We start from the raw sequence: 24,405 nt of genomic DNA, 5'->3' as shown, positions 1-24,405 counted from the left end.
GTTGGCCAAGCAATGGAAATAAACATTACTAGTATGCTACCTGCTTATACCCTTTACCGACAGATATTTGTAATAAAAGCTGAATTACTTGTGAAGTTCTTAAGCTACCCAAATTAGTTTACATTCAGTGGTTTGACAAATAAGTGCTAAAAAAAAAAAAAAAATGAACAGAACAAAAGCAAGGAAAATCTCAAGAAAAAGGTAACCGTTTTTAATAAGAAAACTCTAACTTGTGAAGTTTATACTTTGAAGGTGAGCATGGTTTACAGCAATTTCACCAATACTTGTCAAAAGTTCTCTCATCTCTTTAAACAGGTACCCTTTAAAGAAAACCTTCATCAATGCCTTAGTACAAGTTTCCCTCTACCAATACTATTGTGAAAACCTTTACTTCCATCTGGCCCATGGGGAAGACGAAGTGCCCCAGTTGGAAGCCCATGCGAGACTGGGTTTTTTTTCCCAGCTAGTGAATTGCAGGGAATTACTGCATTCTCCATATGTATATCATTAGCAGCAGCTCTGCGTTTCTGTACCCAGGGGCTGGAAGAGTAAATGCCACTATCATTAGAAATCTCTGGAAACCTTTGACCAAATTCTGGGCTTGTTCCAGGGCTAGCAAGAAATCTGCTTCCAAGATCTGTGGCCAAAGGTGAAAGGTTGTGGAATGGATGGGTGAAGCATTTTTGTGCTAGTAATGGGGAAGATCGAGGACTGCTGTAAAATTGGGGTCTAAAGGAAACATCAGCATTTGTAAAATTCCCTGGAGTGAGATAGTTAGGTGCCAAGACTGGCGAGGCTGGAACACTATCAGACTCAGAGGAGCTATGGCAGAATGGTTCCTCTCTTGTATGCCTAAACCTTCTAAGAACTTTGTGTTTTTTTACCATTTTATCAGGCAAATCATGATTTTCAATTTCATCGGACGTTACACAACTTTTTTTGTATTTTCCTCGACCACTTACTGGGATGACCTTGAAGGAATCAGTGTTACATAGATTGGAGTTGAGTGCATCTAATGCTCTCCTGGCACCTTCTAGATTTTCATATTCTACAAGTGCAGAGTTTTTTTTAGCAAGTTCAGGGTATTTAGACAAATACTTTTTCACATCACAAGGTATTTCTTTACTAGGTTTTATGATGCGCACTGAAATGATAGCACCATATGAAGCAAACATACTGGTAACAGTCTCCAAAATGTTTTGAGGTTTATCTGCATTTTCTAGATTCCAGGCCAACAATTGTTTACTGGGAGTAATTTCAAGAAGACTCTCTGGAATTGGCTTTTTTCGCCTTACTTTTGTTTCCTCTTCATTAACTTCTAAAGATTCAGAAAACTGAAGAGCATACAAGGTTTGCCTCCAGTCACGAGTTAGAGACTTAATCTGAAGAAAAAAAAAAAATGAAATTATTACAGTACAAATAATGCATTTCTTAGGAAACAGTTTTATTCAATCCTTAATGCAGGTTTCTAACTACATTGGTGCTCTGTCGCAAAATCACCAAAATGATACTGGCTTTGATCACGTAATCATTTAATTTGCTATATTAGTTTAGCTGCGTGTATTTCAATCAGTCCTTGGATTTGTAGCTAGGCCTTACCACTGAGTGCATTGCCTTTGCCAGTTTCAGAGTCAGATTCTTTGTAATATTGTACCAGAATTAAATCAGAATCTCTCCTCTACATCTCTTGCTGGCTATATTGCAGTTCCTTCGTCTAATATTTGGCAGCCCTTGCACTTAGTACATAGCTTTATGAGTGTAGGAATCCCACTAACAATTTTAACAAAATGTGTACGAGGCCTTCCTTTATGTCTAATACAGGGTGTATTGGAGTGCCTCTTCCTTCTAATTTTTGGTAGTTCTTGCATTGTCTTTATAGGCTTTGTGAGTTTCAGAGAACCTCCCTCATACATTAAACAGGATGTGTCACACACACACACACACACACACACACACACACACACACACGCTATGTGCGCACAAGGCTTTTTTTTTGCGCTTTTTGGACTCAAAACTACATGCCTTTGCTTCCCCAGCAAAGTGTATGACTTTTCATTGTTGCTGTCCGCAAACAACTTTTTTTTTTTTAGCTGCGTTTGAGAGAAAAAAAAATAAAAAGGTACGTCAATTCTTTCCTGCGTTTTACATCCATGCAATGCATTGGAAAAAGGCAGCAAAACACTGATCAAAAACACAGCAAAACGCAGCCAAAAACGCACCGAAAGTCTGTAAAAACGTATGTATTACCAATGTATTTTTGCCTTTTTTGCGGCCAAAAACGCACAAACGCAGCGTCAAAAAACGCTCAGTGCGCACACAGCCATACGGTAGTAAAATGTTAAAATTACATTTAACGGTGACTACTGGTGGGAGTAGTTTTATTTACCCCTATATTATGTTATCACAAAAAAGTCATAGGTGACTGGGAAATACAGTGGGTGATGGCAGGGCTAGTCTTGCATTTTTTGCAGTGTTTTTAATGAGTTGATGCAAATTAGAAACTGTCCCAGCAACAACAGTCCCAGCAAAAGAAATTATATTTCACAAAGCTAATGCACGCAATTGTTTACATTTTCCCTGACTGAAATGGAAAACTGCTGCGGTTTTTTTTAACAAACACTAAGTGTGGATATAGCTAAAGAGATGGAAATTACCTTTTTTCTTTTTATTAATTTTCCTTATACACAGTAAAGAATGTTTCTTAAACATTTTGTTCTTTAAAATCCATTTTATCTTTGGTTTTGTACGTTTTATTGTCAGTCCGTAAGAGTGGCGTAATACTCAGACTTCCAGGTTTCTGCTGGGAACAATGTTCTCAGATTTTTCCTGCCATCTTCCCTATGCTTTTTCCATTCAATTTCAGTGATTTTTTAAGTCCCCCCAGCTCTCTTGGGGGTCTGACAGAAAAATCTCTAGTTTCCCCATTGACATCCATTATGCTAGTTACTTGAGACCAGCATTAGAAATTGCTCGACTTTAGTAATGAGCAGCTGAGCATTTTAGTGCTCGCTTATCACTACTAATGAACCCCATAGACGCCCTTTAAAACAGTTGTAGGTTTTTTCCACCAACCCCCCAAAAAAAAAGGTTGAAAATTAATGTAATGTTTATAACTGCACCTTAGTAACCATAGAAACATCGATTAAAAAGGTAAAAACAAAAAAAACAAAAACAGAAGCAAACTAAAATTTGCTCCAGCTCAATTTTTGGTCATGACTGTACATTTTTGCTACCCCATCTGAGAGCACCATAACCTGGCGATCTATTCCTTTTAAACCACCACTAACCCAAAAAAAAATTAAATATATGGCTCCTGGAAAGTGTGCTACTTTCCCTAATAATAATAATAATTATTAATAATAATAAATTATAGCGCCATTGATTCCATGGCGCTTTACAAGTGATAGAGGGTATACGTACAACAATCATTAACAATACAAAACAGACTGGTATAGGAGGAGAGAGGACCAGGGGTGGGATTAAAATTTTTAACAACGGGTTCTCTGTAAACCCCGCCCAGTTAAAAACCACACCCATTCAGTAACCACACCCATTTTTTAGCCACACCCATTTACATGCACTTTCCTCAACCAAAAAATACAAGTAATTTAAAGTAAAATCTCTTTCCCCTTCTTACCCTCCTCTACCTTCACTCTCCTGTCAAGCACCAGTAGTTCCAGTTACTTTCAGTCATATTTTATTAAACTGGTTTCTACAATTTTTAAAAATTACTAAAGGAGCCCTGCTAAAATGGGAACAGAAGACCTTCCCCACACAGATCTCATCCCATATGGCTGCTTTCCCCCTACAAATCCCATCATTGCTTCTTTTCCCAGCAGATTGTATCCCATGGCTCCTCTCCCCATATAGCTCCCATCTTGTGTGGCCTCCTCTCCCCATATAGCTCCCATCTATGCAGCCTCCTGTTCCCATATAGCTCCCATCTATGCAGCCTCCTCTCCCCATATAGCTCCGATCTATGCAGCCTCCTCTCCCCATATAGCTTCCATCTATGCAGCCTCCTCTCCCCATATAGCACCCATCTTGTGTGGCCTCCTCTCCCCATAAAGAGACACTAACACAAATTAATACAGGGAACCGGATCGCCAGAGCAGTTTCTTGCCGGATCTGAAAACCTGCTGCTATTTTAACAACCGGTTCCCCAGAACCGGACAGAACCGGCTGAATCCCACCCCTGGAGTGGACCCTGCCCGCGAGGGCTCACAGTCTACAGGGAATGGCAGAGTGGCGAGGTTGGGGAATAGCAAGGGGAGAGGTGGATTTGTGTCGCACAGGACTATGGGGTACTCTGTCCCGGGCCGTATATGTACGAGGATGCTGTGTCACAGTTGTATAATGGCTGATGCCCGGTTCTGTGACCTTCAGGACGCTTTTTAAAAGGGGTGTATATACAGGGGAGTGAAAGAGTTGGTATTGTGACGCCACTTGCGGTTGCGGTTATAGTGATGGAACCGCCGCTGCACAGTCTATTACCTCTGGGGCTGATGGTGGTGGCAGCCGAGATGGTATGCCTTCCGCAAGTAGGGCTGGGCCCCAGGGAATGGATGGAGGACACAGAAAGATAGGAGACAACACAGTGGTGATGTAGTGCAACTTCTGTTTACTCACTGAAAGATGGAACGGTGGCCTCGAGGACGGTTGGTTCAGACCCCTGGTCCCTTTTGTCCCAGTGCTGGTGTGGTCACCTGGCAGTCTCTTTCCCCAGCACCTCTCACTTGTGGTTGGGACCCCGTAGCCTGGAGCGTTTTTTTGGGTCCCTGTCTTTTGGCAGTCTCTTGTCCGTACGGCGGGCAGTCTTAACCCTGTAGGGTCTGTGTTCTGTACCGGTCCTTGGCTCAATCTTTACTGCTGGTGCCCCTGGATTCTTTGGGACAGTGAGGTCCGTGAAGGTCCCCTTGTGCCGCCCCCATGCCAGCAGCTGGTGCTGCTCGGATACGGATCTACGGTACAGCTTGAGGGGGTTCTCCGGACTCGGGGGGCCGCGCGGATACTCAGAATAAAAGGGGACGTATTTATACGGGATTGGTTGTAAAATATCTGACGCCACCCACGGTGTGTGATGAGATGTAGCACCACCGCTACCGTTGCGGGGGCTCCTGGGGACGTTGGGCCGGCAGCTGGATGTCAACCCCTCCGTGGGTAGGGATGGATGCCCCGGGGCCCAGTGTCTCTATGCCGAGGATGGTGATTACAGGGGCCGGCGCACCCGGTCAGGCCGGGGGTGTTACTTACGGTCGAAAAAAGCACACAAGTCCTGTGGTAAACCAAGGTGATGGTGGCCGGCTGCCGCAGACGGGTGTATGAGGTCCCACACCCGGGCTAGTAGTCAATGCCTTCCTCCTCTGAACTTCGTGTTGCTCTAAGATAGACTTCCCGGTGTGTAACATGGGGAGTCCACTCCCGGACCTTCGGTTGGGAGCCGTGCCAGTCTGACTCTAACCCTTGGGATCTACGGGCCCTGGCAGTTGCCCTATCCCTCTCTGTGGGTGTTTGTCTACTTTTCGGGACTTAGGTTGGGACAGGACCTGGAATCCTGCCCTCAAATCGGTTAGCTAGGCCTTCGGTGCCGGTCCTGGCTTCAGGGTCCGAGTACCACCTCTGTGCACGGTTTCCGGGTCGGTTCTCCGGTGTCGGCACCGGCGGGCTACAACCCCGTCCCGGTCCACCTTGGATCTCTTTCAGCCATCTTCCCGTCTCCTGCCGGCACTGGCTACTGTCTGCCACCTAGCCAAGGTGTCAGGACTCCGACCCTGGCACCTGTCAGCTTGCAGTTCAGGCCTTGACTGCCTGAGCTCGCCTCCTCCATGCCACTCTGAACTTGACTCTAGACTTAACTCGCTGTTTTTCCTGCCCCAGGTTCTCCAGACCCCCTAGGTGGGTGTTCCCTTATTGCCTGGTCCCGCCCACTGGTGTGCCTGTACTTCCCTGAGGGGGGTGACTAGGGTTTCAGGTCGGCTGATTTAACCCTCTCTGGGATGGGTGTTATGCGGGGGCCCATGTATACATCTGCCTGGTTTTCCAGGGCGGTACACCCTCACTGTGCAGGTATTTGTGAGGTTGCGTGAAGATGTCTGGCTTGGGGCCCTGTGCCCAGTCGGTGCTCTGGTTCCAGAGGTACCTGCCTGTACCATCCCTGACAACCACTCTCCTTGCCACCTGGGTCACAGTTATGCTACCCCATCTGGAGACACGTCCGTGTCCCCTTTAACTGTCACTACGGGACTCCTTGTCTTAGTGTCAGTCTGTGTCTGTCTGTCCCCTCCCACCGGGCTGCCTTTTAGTGGACTGGACTTGCTCCACCTCTAGGTGGCCATCCATTGGGTCCCGGACTTGTCAGTCATCCCTAATGGGGAGTGGGAAACTGGGGATGTCATCTGTGTTGTTGGTACTGGCGCTGGTTTTCTATGTCCCTGGGGGTAGGCCCTGAATCTTGCCAGGATACAGCACCTAGTAGTGCCCTGAGGGGTTCAGGGGCACTACAGATTAAGCGGGCTGCAGAGTTTAGGATAGATTGGAGGCGTCCAAGAGTGTTGGAAGGGAGGCCACAGAGCAGGAGGTTGCAGTAGTCTAGGCGGGATTTGAAGAGGGTATGCACTAATGTTTTTGCAGATTCTTGGTTAAGGAAAGCACGGATCTGGGAGATATTTTTGAGTTATAGTCTGCATGAGGTGAAGAGGGCTTGGATGTGTGGCTTGAAGGATAGAGCAGAGTCGAGGGTTACTCCAAGGCATCAAGCTTGTAAGACTGGGGAGAGTGAGCAGCCATCAACTTTGATGGATAGGCTTGTTGGAGGAGTTGAGTGAGGAGGAGGAAAGACAATGAATTGAGTTTTCTCCATGTTAAGCTTTAGGAATCAAGTAGAGAAGGATGAAATAGCAGACAGACATTGTGGAATTTTGGTTAGTAGGGAGGTAATGTCAGGTCCAGAGAGGTAGATCTGTGTGTCATTGGCGTAGAGATAATACTAAAAGCTGTGGGACTCTATGAGCTGTCCTAGGCCGAATGTGTAGATGGAGAACAGCAGGGGTCCAAGAACTGAACCTTGGGGGACACTGACAGATAGGGGGCGAGATGAGTAAGTGGTGTGAGAATGGGAGATGCTGAAAGTTTGGTCAGTTAGGTATGAGGAGATCCAAGATAGGGCCAAGTCTGTGATGCCCAGAGATGAGAGAATCTGTAGTAGGAGGGAGTGGTCTACTGTGTCGAAGGCAGAGGACAGGTCCAGGAGGAGGGACAGAGTAGTGACGCTTGGCTTTGGCGATTAGTAGGTCATTAGTTACTTTGGTTAGGGCAGTTTCAGTAGAGTGATGCAGTCGGAAGCTAGATTGTAGCTGGTCAAAGAGGGAGCAGGAGGAGACGTATGAGGACAATTCAAGATGGACATGCTGTTCCAGTAGTGTTGAGGAATAGGGGAGAAGGGATATGGGTCAGTAGCTAGACAGAGGATGGGTCAAGGGAGGGCTTTTTGAGGATGGGTATGATCGAAGCATATTTACAGCATGAAGGGAATACACCAGTTGTTAGTGAAAGGTTGAAGAGATTAGTTAAGCCCGCTTTACACGCTGCAATGTATCTTACAATGTGTCGGTGGGGTCACGTCGTAAGTGACGCACATCCGGCATCAGAAGGTACATTGCAGTGTGTGACAGGTACGTGTGATTGAATGGTAAAACGTTCATCGCACGCACATCGTTCATTTCTCTAGAATTGAACGTCAGATTGGTCATCGTACCCGGGGTAGCACACATCGCAGTTTGTGACACCCCGGGAACGATGAACAGATCTTACCTGCGTCCTGTGGCTCCCGGCCAGCAATGCGGAAGGAAGGAGGTGGGCGGGATGTTTACGTCCCGCTCAGCTCCGCCCCTCTGCTTCTATTGGGCGGCTGCCGCGTGACGTCGCTGTGACGCCGAACGTCCTTCCCACTCCAGGAAGTGGACGTTCGCCGCCCACAGCGAGGTCGTATGGACGGGTAAGTACGTGTGACGGGGGTTAATCGTTTGTGCGGCTTGTTCAACAAATTGAACGTGCCGCACATACGATGAGGGCGGTTACGATCGCATACGATATCGTATGCTTAATTGTAAGGTGTAAAGCAGGCTTTAGGGTCAGGATGAGGACTGCGGTGATGTTGGGGGATGAGGTGCGATGGGAGCGGGTCAAGTGCACAGGTGGTAAGATGTGATCTTTAGAGTAGAGTGGAAAGATGATCTGTCATGGTGGAGAAGCTGGATTTGGAAGAAGAGGGCTGAGTAGCTATGATGAGGAGCAGTGATTATTGTGGGCCAAAGCTTGCTCTGATGTTGTCAATCTTCTATTTGAAGAAAGAGGCAAAGTCTTCAGCTGAGATGAGAGGAGAGGGAGGTGGTGCTGGACAACGGAGGAGAGAATTGAAAGTAGCTGTTTAGGGTTGTGAGAGGATATGAATGATGAGAAGTAGGTTTTTTTCCAGCAGTGACTGTGGACTTGAAAGTGGTGAGGGACTCTTTATATGCAATGAAGTGCTCAGTGGACTGAGACCTCTTCCATCTACGCTTAGCAATTCTGGAAGCCCGTCTCAGTTCTTTAGTCTGAATAGTGTGCCAGGGTTGCCTGTTAATTGTGCGGGTTTTGGTGTGTGTGAGGGGGTCAGCTGATTCAAGAGCTGCACAGATAGTGGTGTTGTATAAAGTGGCAGCAGCATTTGCATCATGTAAAGAAGCAATGTCTACGAGAGGGAGAAGGGACTCAGAGTGAATGTAAATCAAGGTGTTTGATATTTCTGCGAGAGTGTGAAAGTTTGTGGAGGGGAGGTTGCGTACTTGAAGAGAGGGAAGAGAATGTGAGTAGGTTGTGGTCAGACAGAGGGAGAGGTGAGTTGGAGAGGTTAGATCAGAAACAGTCAAGTGAAGATGAGGTCCAGCGTGTGGCCATCTTTGTGAGTAACTGCAGAATACCATTGGGTGAGGCCGAAGGAGGAAGGGAGTGTTAGAAGTTTAGCAAGAGATGAGTGGGAAGTGTCATGGGGATGTTGAAATCACCCATGATGATGGTGGGGATTTTGGTGGAAAGGAAGTGTAGTAGCCAGGTGGTTAAGTGGTCAAAAAGGCAGTGGCTGGCCGTGGAGTGCGGTAAATGACAGCCAGTTGGAGGTTGGAGGGGGAGTAGATGGACAGAGAGCACCTAAAAAGAGGGGAGAGTAACAGCGGGTGGCAGTGGAATTGGGGGTAAAGGAGCATTGGTCAGACAGGAGCAAACCAACTCCTCCACCATGCTTGTTACTGGGGCATGGGGTGTGAGACAGATGGAGACCACCATAAGAAAGTGCAGCAGGAGAGGCTGTGTCAGAGGGGTGAGCCAGGTTTCTGTGATGGCGAGAAAGGAAAGTTTATTAGTGATGAAAAGATCATGGATGTAGGAAAGTTTGTTGCAGACAGAGCGAGCGTTCCATAAACCTCCTGTTAGTGGGACTGGTAGAGTGGGGGCTGGGTGAATGGATATGAGGTTAGAAGGGTTGTGAAAATTTGTGATAGATTGTGGATGAGGGTTCAAAGTGACAATAGCGATGTGGTGAGGAGGATCAGGTTTAGGAGAGATATCTCCAGCAGTGAGAAGCAGAGAATGTTAGCAGGTGGGAGCGGGAAAGGCCATGAGGTGGTCGTGTGTGTCCGGACACAAAGGGCGTTATGTGGAGGAACAGATTGAGGAGAGTGTGAGATGAGTGAGGAGAATGGAGTGAGAGATGAATAGTTCACTACTGGGTGTAAGGATCAGACGGGGCAGTAGAAAGTGAAGTATTATAGGGGTGAAAGTGAAGAGAAACACAAACATTGTTTACAGTGTCTATATATCAAGTTACCTTCCGGTCACTTCCGGCCTAATTCAATGCATCATACCTGTGGAGACACGAGGGTCAGTGGGTGCTCTTGTCCGCTGATCAGGCTGCCTTTAGAAAGACAGCATGGCCCAGGGCTCATCCCAACTGAACGCCGACCTCCTTAACCGTGGGCGGAACACTACTCAGACAACACAGTGTGAGGGAATCACAATATTAAGATTTTACTGGATCCCCAAACAATTAACGTCACATAGCACATAACCAGCAAAACACACAAATGTAACAGGCAACAGTTTCTCACCCTTCCGCTGGCTCACCAGGGATTTAGAATGTCCATGCCTCAGAGCTTCCAGGACAACTTACTCCAATCCAGCAGCACCCAGCTTTTGGTGGGCACCCACCGAGAATGGAATAACACCAGATTTAGGAAGCTGGCTGATGTCTGCAAAGTCTGTAGCCAGGTGACCAAATTGTCCCAACCTGGGTTTCTTCCTTAAGTAGTCTCTGGTATGATTATGTGACATAATCCTGGCAGTCGGAGTCGAAATCCCTAGACTGTGGTACGGTCTCCAATCGGAATCTGAGTCCCTAGATTGAAGCCATGTAGCCAAGTGATCCTCTAGTTGGAGCCAAAGTCCCTAGACTGAGTCCACAAGGCATCCTGGTTCTGATCCCCTAGCCAGCTCTTAAGAGCTTAGACTGGATCATGCAACATCCATCAACCCTGGTGACTCCAAGAAGTCCCCTTTTATAGCCATAGCCTTGCTTTAGGATATACTGTGCCCTTATCGGATTGGTTGTACAAGGTTGCTTCTCTTATTGGATGAATTTCAAGCTATATTCAAATATCCAGAGACAATGGTAAGTTACATCACATCTAGCAATTCACTTAGTAATACAATGGGAAGTTCGCATAATTGAGTTATCTGTGTGTCTGGCCTTCATTAGCCAAGGCAATTACATGAGTCAACAAGAGTCTTGTAAAAACAATGAGGGCTTATTCCCCATCTATAAACAAACTATCTTCATGTCTGGTTGAATTTTAAGAAATGTAACCCCTGCTAAGCATTGACAGAGCCCAGGTGGTCACAATACTTATTTAGTGCATACTTGTCTTGGTGCAGACGGAAAGTCTTGTGCAGACTTTTACTTGCCCCAATGTATACATATACAAGTGCAATCAGCTGTGAAGGGATGGGGTGCAGCAAGAACCTCTTGGTCACTTAATCAAAGAAACCAGATGCGGTACAATATGGGCAGAGTAAACAAAGGTCATAAAAAGAAGGTGGGGAACAGGGGGAAGAGGTCACAGAGATATTGAAGCAAAGGAAGAACAGGTCAGATATATTGAGAAAGTAGGGTGGCTGATTTAACATACTTGTTGCATATGATGCATACTTGTCTTGTTGCATACCTTTTTGAAGGAAGTGATTAGTTTGATGCTTACAAAGCCCATTTTGTTTCTTTGGACGTGCTTGAGTAAAAATGCATCATTAGACAGGTTTTCGTCTGACAAGTAGAATTCCACTCGATTTACAATTTTGTAGATTAGTTTCAAATCAGGGATTGAATAGTCTCCATCATACGAATCATCATCCAAGGTGTCATTTGAGTCACAGAAACTTCTAGACAGGAATTATAATGGGAAAAAAAAAAAAATTAAGAGACAAAAAATTCCATATCTTTCCCATATAAAATTTAGAGAGCCTGGACGGTCACAAGAGAAAACTAATAATCAGGGGCGTAACCCACCATGGTCGCAAAGGTCGCTACTGCGACCGGGCCCGGGGGTACAGGGGACCCGCCAGCCCCAGCCCGATTCAGATAGATGTGTGTTGGAGGCTGCGCATCCCGCTGAAATATATCACAGCACAGAGATCCGTCGGGTCCCTGTACTGTGATGTGCCGGCCGTTGATTAAGGCCATGAATATTGCTCACCACGCACATGATCCTGGGCATGTAAAGCAGAGAACACACTGACTGCTGACGCTGCTGTAAGTGGCCGCGCATCGCACTGATGTCATGTGCTGCTCCGCATACATGCTGGTCAGTGCCCAGCATCACAGGACACCGGGAAAGCGCAGGGTAGGTGAGTATCATGGCCACCAGTTGCACAGTGCCCCTTCCGGCAGACAGCAGATGGGGCGCGGCAGTGAGCGGCAGTTCACTGTCAGTCATTTGCTGATACAGCGGTGCAATGGCTCCAGCATAGGGCGCCCTCTCCTCCTGTGTGCTCTGTGTCCTGTCTGCTCCCATCTTCATCACACAGAGGGGGGAGGGGCAACTGTTTGGCACCCCTGAGCATTCAGTCACCACAGAAATACTGCACCTCAGCCAGAGGTGTGGTATTTCATCATGGGTAAGGAGGAGGTCATCACCAGTTCACACAAAAGCACAACACCCAGGCTCAGAAACACCTCATCAGACATGGCAAGGGCGTGATTATACCAGAAGCCAGGCTGGAGGGGGGGGGGGAGGGGGAGAGAGTCTTACGAGTGGGAACACAATAGTACAAGTGGGAACACAGTGTGAAGTGTCAAGTTAGTCAGTAGTCAGTTGGAGCTGTGGAGGAGCAAAGACCTGCGGCCTGGAGCTGGTTCAGCTCAGCCCAGGCACAGACTGAAAGGGTCCTAGAGACCACAGGAGTTAACCTTCCGTGGCCTTGTTCCACATATAATCTACAGGTGGAAGGACTAGGTCGCAATACTGGTCCCTAGGCTAGAGGAGAAGAACCTACGTACTCCACTAGCAAAACCAGTGCCTGAGGTGACTTGAAGCACCGCAGCCACATCCACACACAAATTCGCTGAAAGGTGACCCAAAAGGACCAAGTGATAGAGCTTCACGCCACCAAAAAGGGTCCACGGGCACTGGCACAGGGTTTAGTGAGCGAGAGCGCAAGGCAGGAGGGCGAAGCAAGCACAGTTAGACGACCAGGGAAGGTACACTTAAGAACAGTGCACCGGACTCGATCTCCGAACTGCCTGGGATCGGCTGGAGCCCATCACCGTGAAACCCCAGCACTCCAAAGGCAGTCACTGGCATGTCATGTTACCCTGGAACCTGCTACAGTGAGTAAAAACCTTGGGACTGCATCCCCCTATTACTCAGTCATTCGCCTGTGCCTGCTATCAGACTGCCACCACCCCCATCCGCCCTGGTGCCCAGCTCTACCTGTGGAGAGGTACACCATCTAAGCTGCGTCACCATCTGCCCCGGGGATCCCTACCTCGCAGCAGCGGCACCCAACTTGCCGCATACCACAGGTGACATCACGAATAAACTGTCATCATCCCCCTTCCTATTCCCTAAACGACACTATCGGAGTCACAGAGCCGGGCCACGCCACCGCGGCACCCCAGGAGCAGAACCGCTGCCTGGTGGAGTCACCCCACGGCCCTGGTGCGGGCGTGTCACCTGCACTGCTGCGGCCGGAGAAGCTGCTTCTAAAAGACCCTCTGAACTCCAGAAGGCCAAGAAGAGGAGAGTAATGTGAATCATGTGTTATGTTCTGCCTGTATGTTTTAAGATATGTTTGTCCTTTATAGTGTGTAATATGCATCGACTGTCTGCATCTGACTGTGTGTAAACTGTGTCTGTATATCTATCCATCCTGTCAGTCTGTATATTTAGCTATACATCCATCCTATCTATACAAAATTCCATATACCTCATTATGAAAGTGACCACACAGTACAATAGTTTATTTTATTTTTTTTACTGTGTGCAGCGCGGTGGAGGGCTATATACCAGGATGAGTGGGCTATATAGCATGATTGGGGCTATATACCAGGATGTGGGGGGGGGAAAGAGTACTACATACCAGGATGGGGGGGCTATATATATACCAAGATGGGCCATATATACCAGGATGGGCAATGATGGGAACATATATACCAGGGCGGGGTCATATATACCAGGCAATATCCATAATAGGAGTCATACACCAGGATGGGACCATATATACCAGGATATAGGAATGGTGGGGGTAATACACCAGGATTGGTCCATGATGGGGAGATATACCATGGTGGGGGTCATGATAGTGGATATATATACCAGGATGGGACAATATATACCAGGATATAGCCATGATGAGGTCATACACCAGGATAGGGCCATGATGTGGACATATTTACCAAGATGGGGGACGTATTTACCAGGAAGAGGCCCAGGATGGAGGGGGCCAGGCTCAAACTCTACATCGGGGCCCATCAGACTGTAGTTACGAAACTGCTAATAATTGTAGACATGTGATAGTTGGAGGCCGTATTGGAGATTTTGCATTGGGACCCATGAGCCTCAAGTTACGCCATAAAGAGTAAAACCTATGAACATTTTTCAATTTTAGATTGAAATTAAAAAGAAACTTTAAAATATTCTTCATTTTAAAAGTTTTTGCAATAAAAATGTTAAGACATGGCTGTCAGTTCATATGAATTTTCTGAATAGGACGTTGCTTGAGGGCACATGAGTAAGAACAGTATGGCTACAATCAGAACCATATGATACAGTTTTAAGCACTTTTTTCCAACATAGGCTTTAATCGTATTTGACAAATTTAAATTTTCCATTATCTGAATCACTCATTTCTTCTCCTTTCCCCTGCACCTCAATTCTAGGTTTGCTTCTAATGACAACGCAAATAGTCCTAATTAGTAGAGATGAGCGATGTTTGAGGTTCACCAATTTCATGTTCGAGTGATTTTGGGGGGTGTTCGAGTCGTTCGACAAACTCGAACGATTTGCTAAAAGTTCGGTAGTTCGAGTTCCGTTCGAGAATGGTTCGATCACCAAAAAGTGTACCTAGTTACTAGCTGGCTTTTCACTAATAGTGCGAGTCACTGTGAATCATGATATCAAAATTCAGTGTATAGTGTGCGGGTGGGACGGGGTTTAGATCAGTGCTGCTGCTGAGTGCTGAAAAAATGCCGATCGCCATTTTTGGTTTTTTTCCTAACCGCGCATACAGTGGGGCGGGCCAGGCTGTCAGCAAATCACAGACACACACACACACACACACACACACACACACAGTGGATTTTTACCAGACTTGAAGCAAGGGCATGTGTCATAGGCTGTGCATGTCACATGTCCTTGCCCTATAAGACACGGCCATTTTCCCCGTCGCCGCCATTATTTCTCTGCTTCGGGTGGGTGACAGTCACCGCTCCCGCTGCAGCGGTGTGCGCTATAGACATACAGTGCAATCTACACAGCGCTTTAGGGATTAGGGACTACTTGTAATTTCAGCACTTTTCAGGGCTGCATTACAGCCGTTCATAGCCATTGTTGCTAGGCAGGTCCGTGCCAACGCTGTGCAGGGTTTTATATAACAGTGTCTGGCTACATTAGCTCAGGCAATTCCTTGGTGCATTTTTTCATTGGCAGGGATAGAAAGTGAGGCTTCTTTTCCTGTCCAGCTACCTACAGCACCTGTGCATTCTACACACCTGCCCATTTTTGCTAAGCAATTTTCATTGCAAACAGAGCTGAGACTTTTAGTAGCATACTAAAATTGTCAGGGATACAACCTTAGGGTTCCTCTCCTGTCAAGGAAGGTACACCACGTGTGCATTCTACACTCCTCTCCATTTCTGCTACGCAATTTTTAACGGCAGGTGTATCGCCCCTGACCGGGTCAGGCACCACTGAGTACTGCACCCATGCTGGGGGCAGTGCAACACAGGTAAACCAGAAGGCTGACCGAGGTGTGACTACACAGGTGCATAGTAATCAGGTCTCACACATCTACCTTTAATAGGGACCCCTGGGGAATCCAGGAGGGGGTGTAGCCTCCATGTCCACTCAAGGAATGTGGTAGAGCGCCTGGTTGCTAGGTGGCGTAGGCAGGCACAGTGGGGAGGGAGTAGTGAGCCAGTCTGGAGTGCAGACATGTGGAGCAGACCCTGGAAGCTGACAACACTGACAGCATCCGCGCAGTGACTACCAACGGGGGAGACCAGTCACCTGGTAGTTCTACCTAAAAACCACCCAAGACTAGAGAGAGCAAAGGGGTGCCTCAGTAAGGGGACTGCCAGGGAGGTACCAGGCCCATACGAGTGCAGGTTCTCAGAATATGGGACCATTCAGTTGTCCTGCTCAACCTGCAGGTGGGGGTACTTCACGCCCTCACCACCACACACACAGAGTCCGGAGCCACGTAGCGAAGAGAGGGCCCATAGTTCACAGGAGGCAAGCAGCCGTAGTGACCTGGCCCAGGCTATAAGCAGACGGGCCAAAACGAGGGGAGAACGGCAGCAACTTCCCTGGGCGATCCCAGCAGGACATCAAGTCAGGGTCACCCCAAAACACACATAGGGCTAGGAAGGAGAGTTGGTAAACATACTCTAAAAGTCAGCCTGACGGAGTGCCTGGTTCCACGTGGTTCATCCTAGCTACGCCCGGGTTACTCACCCTGCCATCAACTAAGTAAAAACCCTAAAAGACTGTCTGGACTGTGCCTGAGTCATTCTGCTACTTGTGGTTCCACACACTCAAACCGGGCCCTAGGGCCTGCCTCACTCTCGGGAGGCCACTATACCCAGCTGCACCCAAAATCACCCCCAGACATCCCCTAACGTGCAGAGGCGGTCCCCTGATCGCAATACCGAGAGTGGCGTCACGAAAATCCCAAAGAAAGTTCCCTACCTGTGACCAGACTGTTCATCCACGTGGAGTCCCTAAAGGTAATGCACCAGCACCTACACACCTGTACCTGTAGAGCTTCACACAGGTAGTCCAGGCATGGATATAATGTTCCCTTCATTCAAAAGGTGGTTCTCTCGATGTCTGAGAGAGCTCAACACCAGCAGCTGTTTCCACTTCAAAAACAACTGACGACCTGTCAATCACACTGCCTGTAGCGGGTAAAACGGTGGAAGGTCAGCGTAAAAAAATCATGTGTGACTGCTGTCCCCACAGTCTCAGAGGATGAATAGCACGCAGATGCACTTGATGGGGCAGACAGCACCTCCTCTGCTCTCCAAGTCACCGGCGAAGAGTTTTGCTATTGCTATATTGACCAAATGATCAAAAGCAGATGCAAAAAAAACAGCAGCCCCTTGTGGGAAGTCTGCAATGCATGCAATGAACGGCAAGTAAGCATGTTGCATTCACAGTGGATAAAGCTCATCAATACACCCTCACGCTATCATTTCATATCTATGTGACAGTTCATGGACGAAGTACTCAAAGTAGCGAGTTTTTGGCCTCTACTTCGAGAGTGGTGACAAATCTTACAGATGACATGACTTGTGATCTTTTGCGATGTAAAAAAAAAAAAAAAATAGAAAAAGCCCCAGGCTAGGCACGGCTTACAGCCCATGCGACCTGCAGAGCCATCACCACTTCTGCTCAGAGGCTGAGTTGTGGCTGAGGATTCAGTTGTTAACGTGCTTCCAGTACTTTGTCTCTGTCCAGGAAGACACAACCTAACCTCGTCATCAGTAGCATCCTCCTCCACCTCCTCTTCTGACCTCATCGACTGGCTGACTGTGGGTTGACAGTAAGTGGGGTCTCCAACCTCATCATCACCCTTTGTGTTTTCACTCCCCTTGTCCTGACTCCTCCGAGCTAACCTCTTCCTGCCCTGACCGAATAGTAAAGTTGTCGTTACAATCAGGTATCGGAGTCTCATCAGCATGTTTCCCATTGTCTCCACCAGGATGATTTACAGTTTGGGAATGAGGGTGTACATTATGCTCAGCACCTTCTTCATCGGGTCCTGGATCCCACTTACAAAGCTTATGTGCATCAGTGCAGATCATTTCCTTGTCTGGACTCACTGCAGCTTTGGAGCAGACCTCTGATTCCCAGGCTATAGTGTGACTGAACAGCTCTGCAGACTCAACCATACTCAGCAGAGCTGGTGGAAACTTGAGAGCTGTTAGGAAGCAAGTGCGATTGGGTTGACACCACAGAGGAATGGAGTATTTGGGATATTGAAGTTGAGGTGGAGGAGAGGCCACTTGATGGAGCACTGGAGATCCATTGAAGCACCTGCTCTTTTGTTGCCTCATTTACATTTGGTAGCGATGGTCGTGTCCCTTAAAAAAGGGATCATATCAGATTATCCAAGGGAAGAAGTACACCTCTTATTTTGTCTGGTAGTTGGTGTTATGAATCGGTGCCGCCGTAAACGCAAGCAGGCAGCTGCGGTTCCAGTTGCGCCCAGGCATCAGCTGCCATTTTTGTCCGTCCCTCGTGTCGTCCAGCTGGCTGCTTCCTCATCCACGTCTAAGTGTGGAGAGACGGCTAGTGCGCATGCGTGTGCCGATTTACCCCAGACACAGCCTAAATACAGTGTTTCACCTAGTGAGCATGCTCACCATGACTGTGCCATTCCTGAGGCTAAGTCTTCAGTTTGTGCTACTGAGCAAGCTCCCACACTTAGTGAAAGAAGCCTTTTTGCACAGGTACTTTGACTCCGTGCCATGTCTAAGTCCTGTGTTGGGCCTACAGAGCATGCATAAGCTGATAGCCTGAAAAACAGTCTCAGAAAACAGACTAATGAGCATGCTCAGGCACTTAGTGCATCAGAGGCTAGGTCCATTAAGGAACTCCCTGGCCATGTCCGTGAGGTGGCAGTTCATGATAGTCCAGAGGGTATCAGGTGTCCTGATGTGGCCACTCCGGACTGGCTCGCAGAGGCCCGCCCCTATGATTTGGCACCTCATTATTGCTGGTCAGACGATGACTGGTGAGGTGTTTGGGTCGTGGCTGCCATGAGGTCATAATTAAAGTGGCGGTTCCAGATAGGACGCTAGTTATGCCACTCATGACTTGTCACTCTGCTTTTGTCTCCAGGAGGTGCATTGTGGTCCACCCTCGTTTGGGGCGGACCCAGGTTATAAAAGGGGCTGGAGCCAACAAGGAGGTGCACAGTCTTCTATTATTCTCAGACAGAGCACACCTCCATGTGTTGACCCATTGTGGCTTTAGGCCAGAGGTAGGCAGGGATAGGGCGTCGGTGCAGGACGCCACCACACTTGGTAACGTGGAAAGGTTACGACCAGCTCCTGTCTAACCAGTCATGCTAGTGCTGGACAGTGGCATTAACTGGCCAGCTGATGCTGCTGCGCCTGCTGTCCACAGGTGTGCCCCCTACGCACATGGACAGCATAGGCAATGGCCCCTGTGTTGTTAACAGGGAGTTCCTGGGCTGGGTGTGTGGACCCTGTGGAGACACGGGGCTCAGTGGGCGCTCTCGTCCACTAAAACCCGCCACCTTTAGAAAGACAGCGTGGCTCAGGGCTCATCCCAACTGAACGCCGGCCTCCCTAACCAGAGTCTCACCCTTCCGCTGGCTCACCAGGGATTTAGAATGTCCATGCCTCACAGGTTCCAAGCTGTCTGAGGTCTGCAAAGTCTGTAACAGGTGACTGAACTGTCCCAACCTGAGTGTCCTCCTTAGGTAGTCCTGGTTTGATGTTACAATCCTGGCAGCCGGAGTCGAAATCCCTAGGCTGTGGATATGGTCTCCAACCGGATCCGGAGTCCCTAGATTGAAGCCATAAGATGTCCTGATCCTCCAGTCAGCGCCAAAGAGCTTAGACTGAATCCATCAACCATCAACAAAAACTGGTGGCTTAAAGAAGTCCTTTTTATAGCCACAACCTTCCCCTTGGATACACTGCGTCCTCATCGATTGGTTGGACAAGATTGCTTCTCCCATTGGAGGAATTTCAAGCTGCATGGATAATGTTCATTTAAATGATGTGCTTAGAAAGGCTGAGGGTGTACATGTAAACTGGGAGCCACTGACTAGACAATGGCTACTAAGGTAATTACATTATCAATACACAACTACAATACAATGGTTACTGGAAATGTCTGGAGAACAATAGTCTAGCTTTCAGTGGCCAACACAATTACATTGAGTCAACAAGAGTCTTGTAAAAACAATGAGGGACTTCTCCCCCATCTATAGACAATCATGCTGTCTGGCTGGATTTTAAGAAACGTTAACCCATGAGAGTCCATGTCGTCACAGACCCTGTGACGCTAACAGGGTTCCTAGTCTCCAGATCCGAGTGTCGTCTAACTCGGTTCAGGCTACTATTTTTTTCAGAGCCACCAAGCTCTGTATCCTCCGCCTAACCTTTGGGTTGCCAGCATCTCGTTTTCCATCTAGGAGCACGGTGGTCCCCGACTGGCAATTGAGATATATACCACCTTATTCAAATCTGCCAGTCCCCCCCGTAACAGATGGTGTTTCTTCAGCAAATGTTACTGTTGCTTAACCACCAAACCCACGGACACAAACTTTTTTTCCCCTTTTTAACACACCTGTTCCCCTTTCCACCAGCATCTGGCCTTTTTCCACTCATTTTGTAGATGACCAAAAGTGCAACTCTGCAGGGACACCCTACTCAATGCCGTCTCCGCACAGCAGCCATCCCTCGGTCCCTCAGATGTGGGCAAGAGACCATTTCCTCCTAGCCATGACAAAGCGTTGAGATTCACTCTCTGCAGCACTGGCGTTTAGAGATGAGCCACCCCCCTAGAGTTCGAGTTCTGTTCAGTTCGTCGAACGGTGCCCCGTTCAATGAACCATTCGACGAACTTCTCGAACCCCATTGAAAACAATGGGAGGCAATAACAAACACCTAAAAACACCTGGAAAACACCCTCAAAAAGGTGTCCAAAAAGGGGACAAACAAGTCCCAAGACAACACAAACACATGGGAAAGTGACAAGGACAAATACCCATGCGAAAACAAAACAGCTGGACGAGGAAAAAGAGGAGGAGACACATATATGAGTATATGCAAGGGAACATCGATGCCATTACTGTGCATCTTGAGCCTTGCTCATTTTAGGCTTCCAATCTGGATAAATTGCCTGAGCTCACCACGTACGCCTTGGGGATCTTGTGTCCCACAGTCAGTGTTCTCTCGGAACGTGTCTTCAGTGCAGCCGGGGGTGTGCTGACAGATAAGCACACGCGTCTGTCCACTGACGATGTGGACATACTAACGTTCACCAAGATGAACAAGTCATGGATCACAGAGGACTTTTCTTCCCCTGGGTCATGCAGGGGAGGCGAAAGGCACGTGTATTTTTGAGAGTGCTTCATGCAAAGCAACTTTTTCATTTTGAAAATGGGGGTCAACTGATGCCAGTCAAGTGGGTTGTGTGTGGCCCAATTTGTGGAAACGAGGGAGACTGTGGTTGGAGTCCCCTCGCTGTGTTTTACATGATTTTCGAATGGCATGTGTGGCGCCCCTAACCTGGTCAGGCACCACTGAGTACTGCACCCATGCTGGGGGCAGTACAATACAGGTAATCCAGAAGGCTGACCGAGGTGTGACTACACATAGTAATCAGGTCTCACATTTACCTTTGATAGGGGCCCCTGGGGAATCCAAGAGGGGTCTTAGCCTCCATGTCCACTCAAGGGGTGTGGTAGAGAGCCTGGTTGCTAGGTGGCATAGGCAGACAGTAGGGTGTAGTGAGCCGAGTTATTGAGTGCAGCTCGGAGAACGGACGCATGCAGCAGACCCTGGAGTCTGGCACAATCTGACAGCGCACGTGCAGTGGCTACTGACAGGGGGAGAACGGTCACCTGGGAGTGCCACCCGAAAACCATCCAAGGCTGGAGGCAAGCGATGGCTGAGTAAGGAAACTGCCAGGGAGGTACCAGGCCCGTAAGGGTAACAGGTCCCGGTGCAGAGATTCAGTTTTCTCCTGCCAAACCTGCAGACCCCCACCACAACATCACAGAGTCTGCAGCCACGTAGCAACGAGAGGGCCCATAGCTCACAAGAGGCAAGCAGCCGGAGTGACCTGGTCCAGGCTACAAGCAAACGGGCCGAAAAGAGGGGAGAACAGGCAACAGCAACTTCGCTGGGTGACCCCTGTAGGGACTTCATGTTGGGGTCACCCCAAAAACATCAGCGCTAGAGAAGGCGAGTTGGTAGTCACCCTCACAGTCAGCCTGAAAGAATTCCTGGTTTCTCCTGGTTAATCCCAGCTACGCCCGGGTACTCACTCTGCCATCTACTGTGAGTAAAAACCCTGAAAGACTGTCTGGACTGTGCCTCAGTCATTCTGCGACCTGTGGTTCCACACACCTACACAGGGCCCTGGGGCCCGCCTCACTCTCGGGAGGCCACTACATCTAGCTGCATCCAACATCAGCCCCAGGCGTCCCCTAACCTGCAGCGGCAGCTCCCCTGACCGCAATACTGAGAGTGGCGTCACGAAAATCCTAAAGAAGCAACCTACCTGTGACCAGACCATCCCACCTGGAGTCCCTGAAGGTAATGCACCGACAACACCTATGGGGCTTCACACATGACATGCCTAAGAGGTTGAGTTTCAGCATCTGCAACTTGTTGGCTATAGAAAGGCTGCCTTTACACCCTTTTGCGACCGAGGATTTTCGAGACTTTATGCCCATCGCAGTGCCCCTAGAGCCGATGCCCAGTCGCCGCTCCTTCTCCAAGAAAGACATGCCCGCGCTACCACAGCAGGTCGCACACATCATCGCTTCCTTGAGAAACTCTGTGTGTGACAGGGTGCATTTCACCACAGATACTTGGACCAGTAAGCATGGACAGGGGAGTTACATGTTGCTGACTGGGCAACTATGGTGAGAGATGGAGAATGGTCTGCTGTACAAGTCTTGCCATCCCCACGAGTTGTGTGTCAATCCTTCCTCAGTATGTAGAAGTTCCTCCACTGCTTCTGCCTCCTCAACCTCGTGTGAGTCCTCCACCTCGGCCCAAACCCTGTGTGGTCAGGCCACTCGCGTTATAACTGCGCACAAGGAATCACACACACCTCCTTACTGTGCTGGCAACAGAGCTCAACAGCATGAGGCGGTCGACTCTTTTCTTTGAAATGTCTGAATTGTGAGTCACACCGCTGAGGAGTTGTGGACGGTAAGCTCTGGAGAGTGAGACAGAGTTTCATCAATGGTTGTCTACACTCAACCAGCAGTCAGGGAAGGCCAGGTGCGACAATGATGCAAACCTGGGTGCGGCCCTTCGCCGTGACAATGTGACACACGTTACTTGTGTGGCTCACGTGTTGAACCTGGTTGTCCAGCAATTTTTAAAGCACTATCCTGGCCTACATGGCCTTCTGCAGAGAGCAGGGTGTAACGCCTTCCTTGATCCACACACTCAGATGGGCTGTAAAGGATAGGCTAGAGGGAACCCACTCACCAAGCACAACCCCCAGAACTCTGAAACCCTTTAACCCCTATACAGGGATTTGGAATTACACAGGGCCCAAGGTGATCAATACCTGTGGAAGGCTGCAGTTCCAGAGAATAGTAGTCAGGCAGGGTCAAAACATTGAGGAAGAGGAACAGAATGGGACGGCCAGGACTTAATCAGAAAACAAGCAAAGGTGAAATGCTGATCGGCCAACGAGGTACATAGACAGCAGGCAGGAAAAGTAGTCAGGAAACAAGCACACAAAATCACAAAACAGAACTGGGGGTAACAGTAACCAGAGGTTCATAGCTATGTCTGGCATTGGTCAGCAGACAGGATGGGCCTAAAAAAAAAAAAAAAAAAAAAAAAAAAAAAAAAAAGAGTGTGGTGTCTTCCCATTGGTTGTAGCTGAATGATGGTACTTCATCTGTCAGATACCCACCACCTACATTCAGCCAGTGGTTCTGTATCTGTCAAGGTAACGCAGCCCAGTGGGTGAGCATAACCTGCGTCAACCTGCGCCACTGGCATCGACTCCTCTCCCATCATCAGCACTATGCACGAAAGGAACATGTCACCTGGCGACCGGAGTACAAATGGATAGAGCGGACTCCTGTGGTGACTTAACAGCTGTGTGCGGCAATGATGCAAACTTGGCTGCGGGCCTTCGTCAGGGCAATGTGACACACGTGCCTTGTATGGCTCACATGTTGAATCTGATTCTCCAGCAATTTTTAAACCACCATCCCGGCCTACATGGCCTTGTGCAGCGGGCACGCTTGCTATGTGCTCACTTCCATCGTTCGCACCCAGCACCTCAACAACTTTCATCGCTCCAGAAGTCTTTTGATCTGGCGGTTCAATGCCTTAAATGCAATGTGCCGACACACAGGAATTTGAATCTGCACATGTTGCTGAAATACGTTATGGGCTAACTTGATCCAGAGGTGGTGCAGATCACGCTGCTGGAGTGGTGTCAGATCAAGGACCTATGCACCCTTCTACACAGTTTACAAATGTCGACGAAGATGTTTAGCACTGGCAATGCCATTCTCAGCGTGACAATTCTGGTCATCTACATGATTGAGCTCACTGTAAGCATTATTCGGAGTCAGGTGTTGGGACAAGAGGAAGGGGAGGATGTACAGGAGGAGTCATATGCGGAAGGGATAATAAGATCTACAAGGTCCATACGGTCAGCGGCACCTAGGCGGCAGTCATGGGATGGTGGGGGAGAGGGATTAACAAGGGCGCATAGTATCAGCAAAACTGTTGAGGAAGGTGCAGGAGCCCATGACGAAATGGAGGACGAACTGGTGATGGGCATGGAAGACTCAGCAGATGAGAGCTTGCTCACATTTCGGTTGTGCGAGGTTGGGGGGAGAGGGCAGAAGGAG

General features: G+C 48.5%; 1 protein-coding gene across 1 annotated transcript in view; it reads right to left on the bottom strand.

The window, feature by feature from the left end:
• The window catches only part of LOC142293444 (la-related protein 6-like), a 74,737-nt gene that overhangs the window by 43 nt on the left and 50,289 nt on the right, over window positions 1–24,405 (bottom strand). The window contains exons 2-3 of the mRNA XM_075337825.1: window positions 11,253–11,463; window positions 1–1,382 (exon numbers count right to left, since the gene is read on the bottom strand). The exon at window positions 1–1,382 is cut by the window's left edge and continues 43 nt beyond it. Coding sequence (XP_075193940.1) covers window positions 339–1,382; window positions 11,253–11,463 — 1,255 coding nt within the window. The 3' untranslated portion in view covers window positions 1–338. The remainder of the gene's footprint in view (window positions 1,383–11,252; window positions 11,464–24,405) is intronic.

The sequence above is a fragment of the Anomaloglossus baeobatrachus genome, chromosome 1 (assembly GCF_048569485.1).
Source record: "Anomaloglossus baeobatrachus isolate aAnoBae1 chromosome 1, aAnoBae1.hap1, whole genome shotgun sequence".
Lineage (NCBI taxonomy): Eukaryota > Metazoa > Chordata > Amphibia > Anura > Aromobatidae > Anomaloglossus > Anomaloglossus baeobatrachus.
This window is presented reverse-complemented; position numbering and strand designations above follow the sequence as displayed.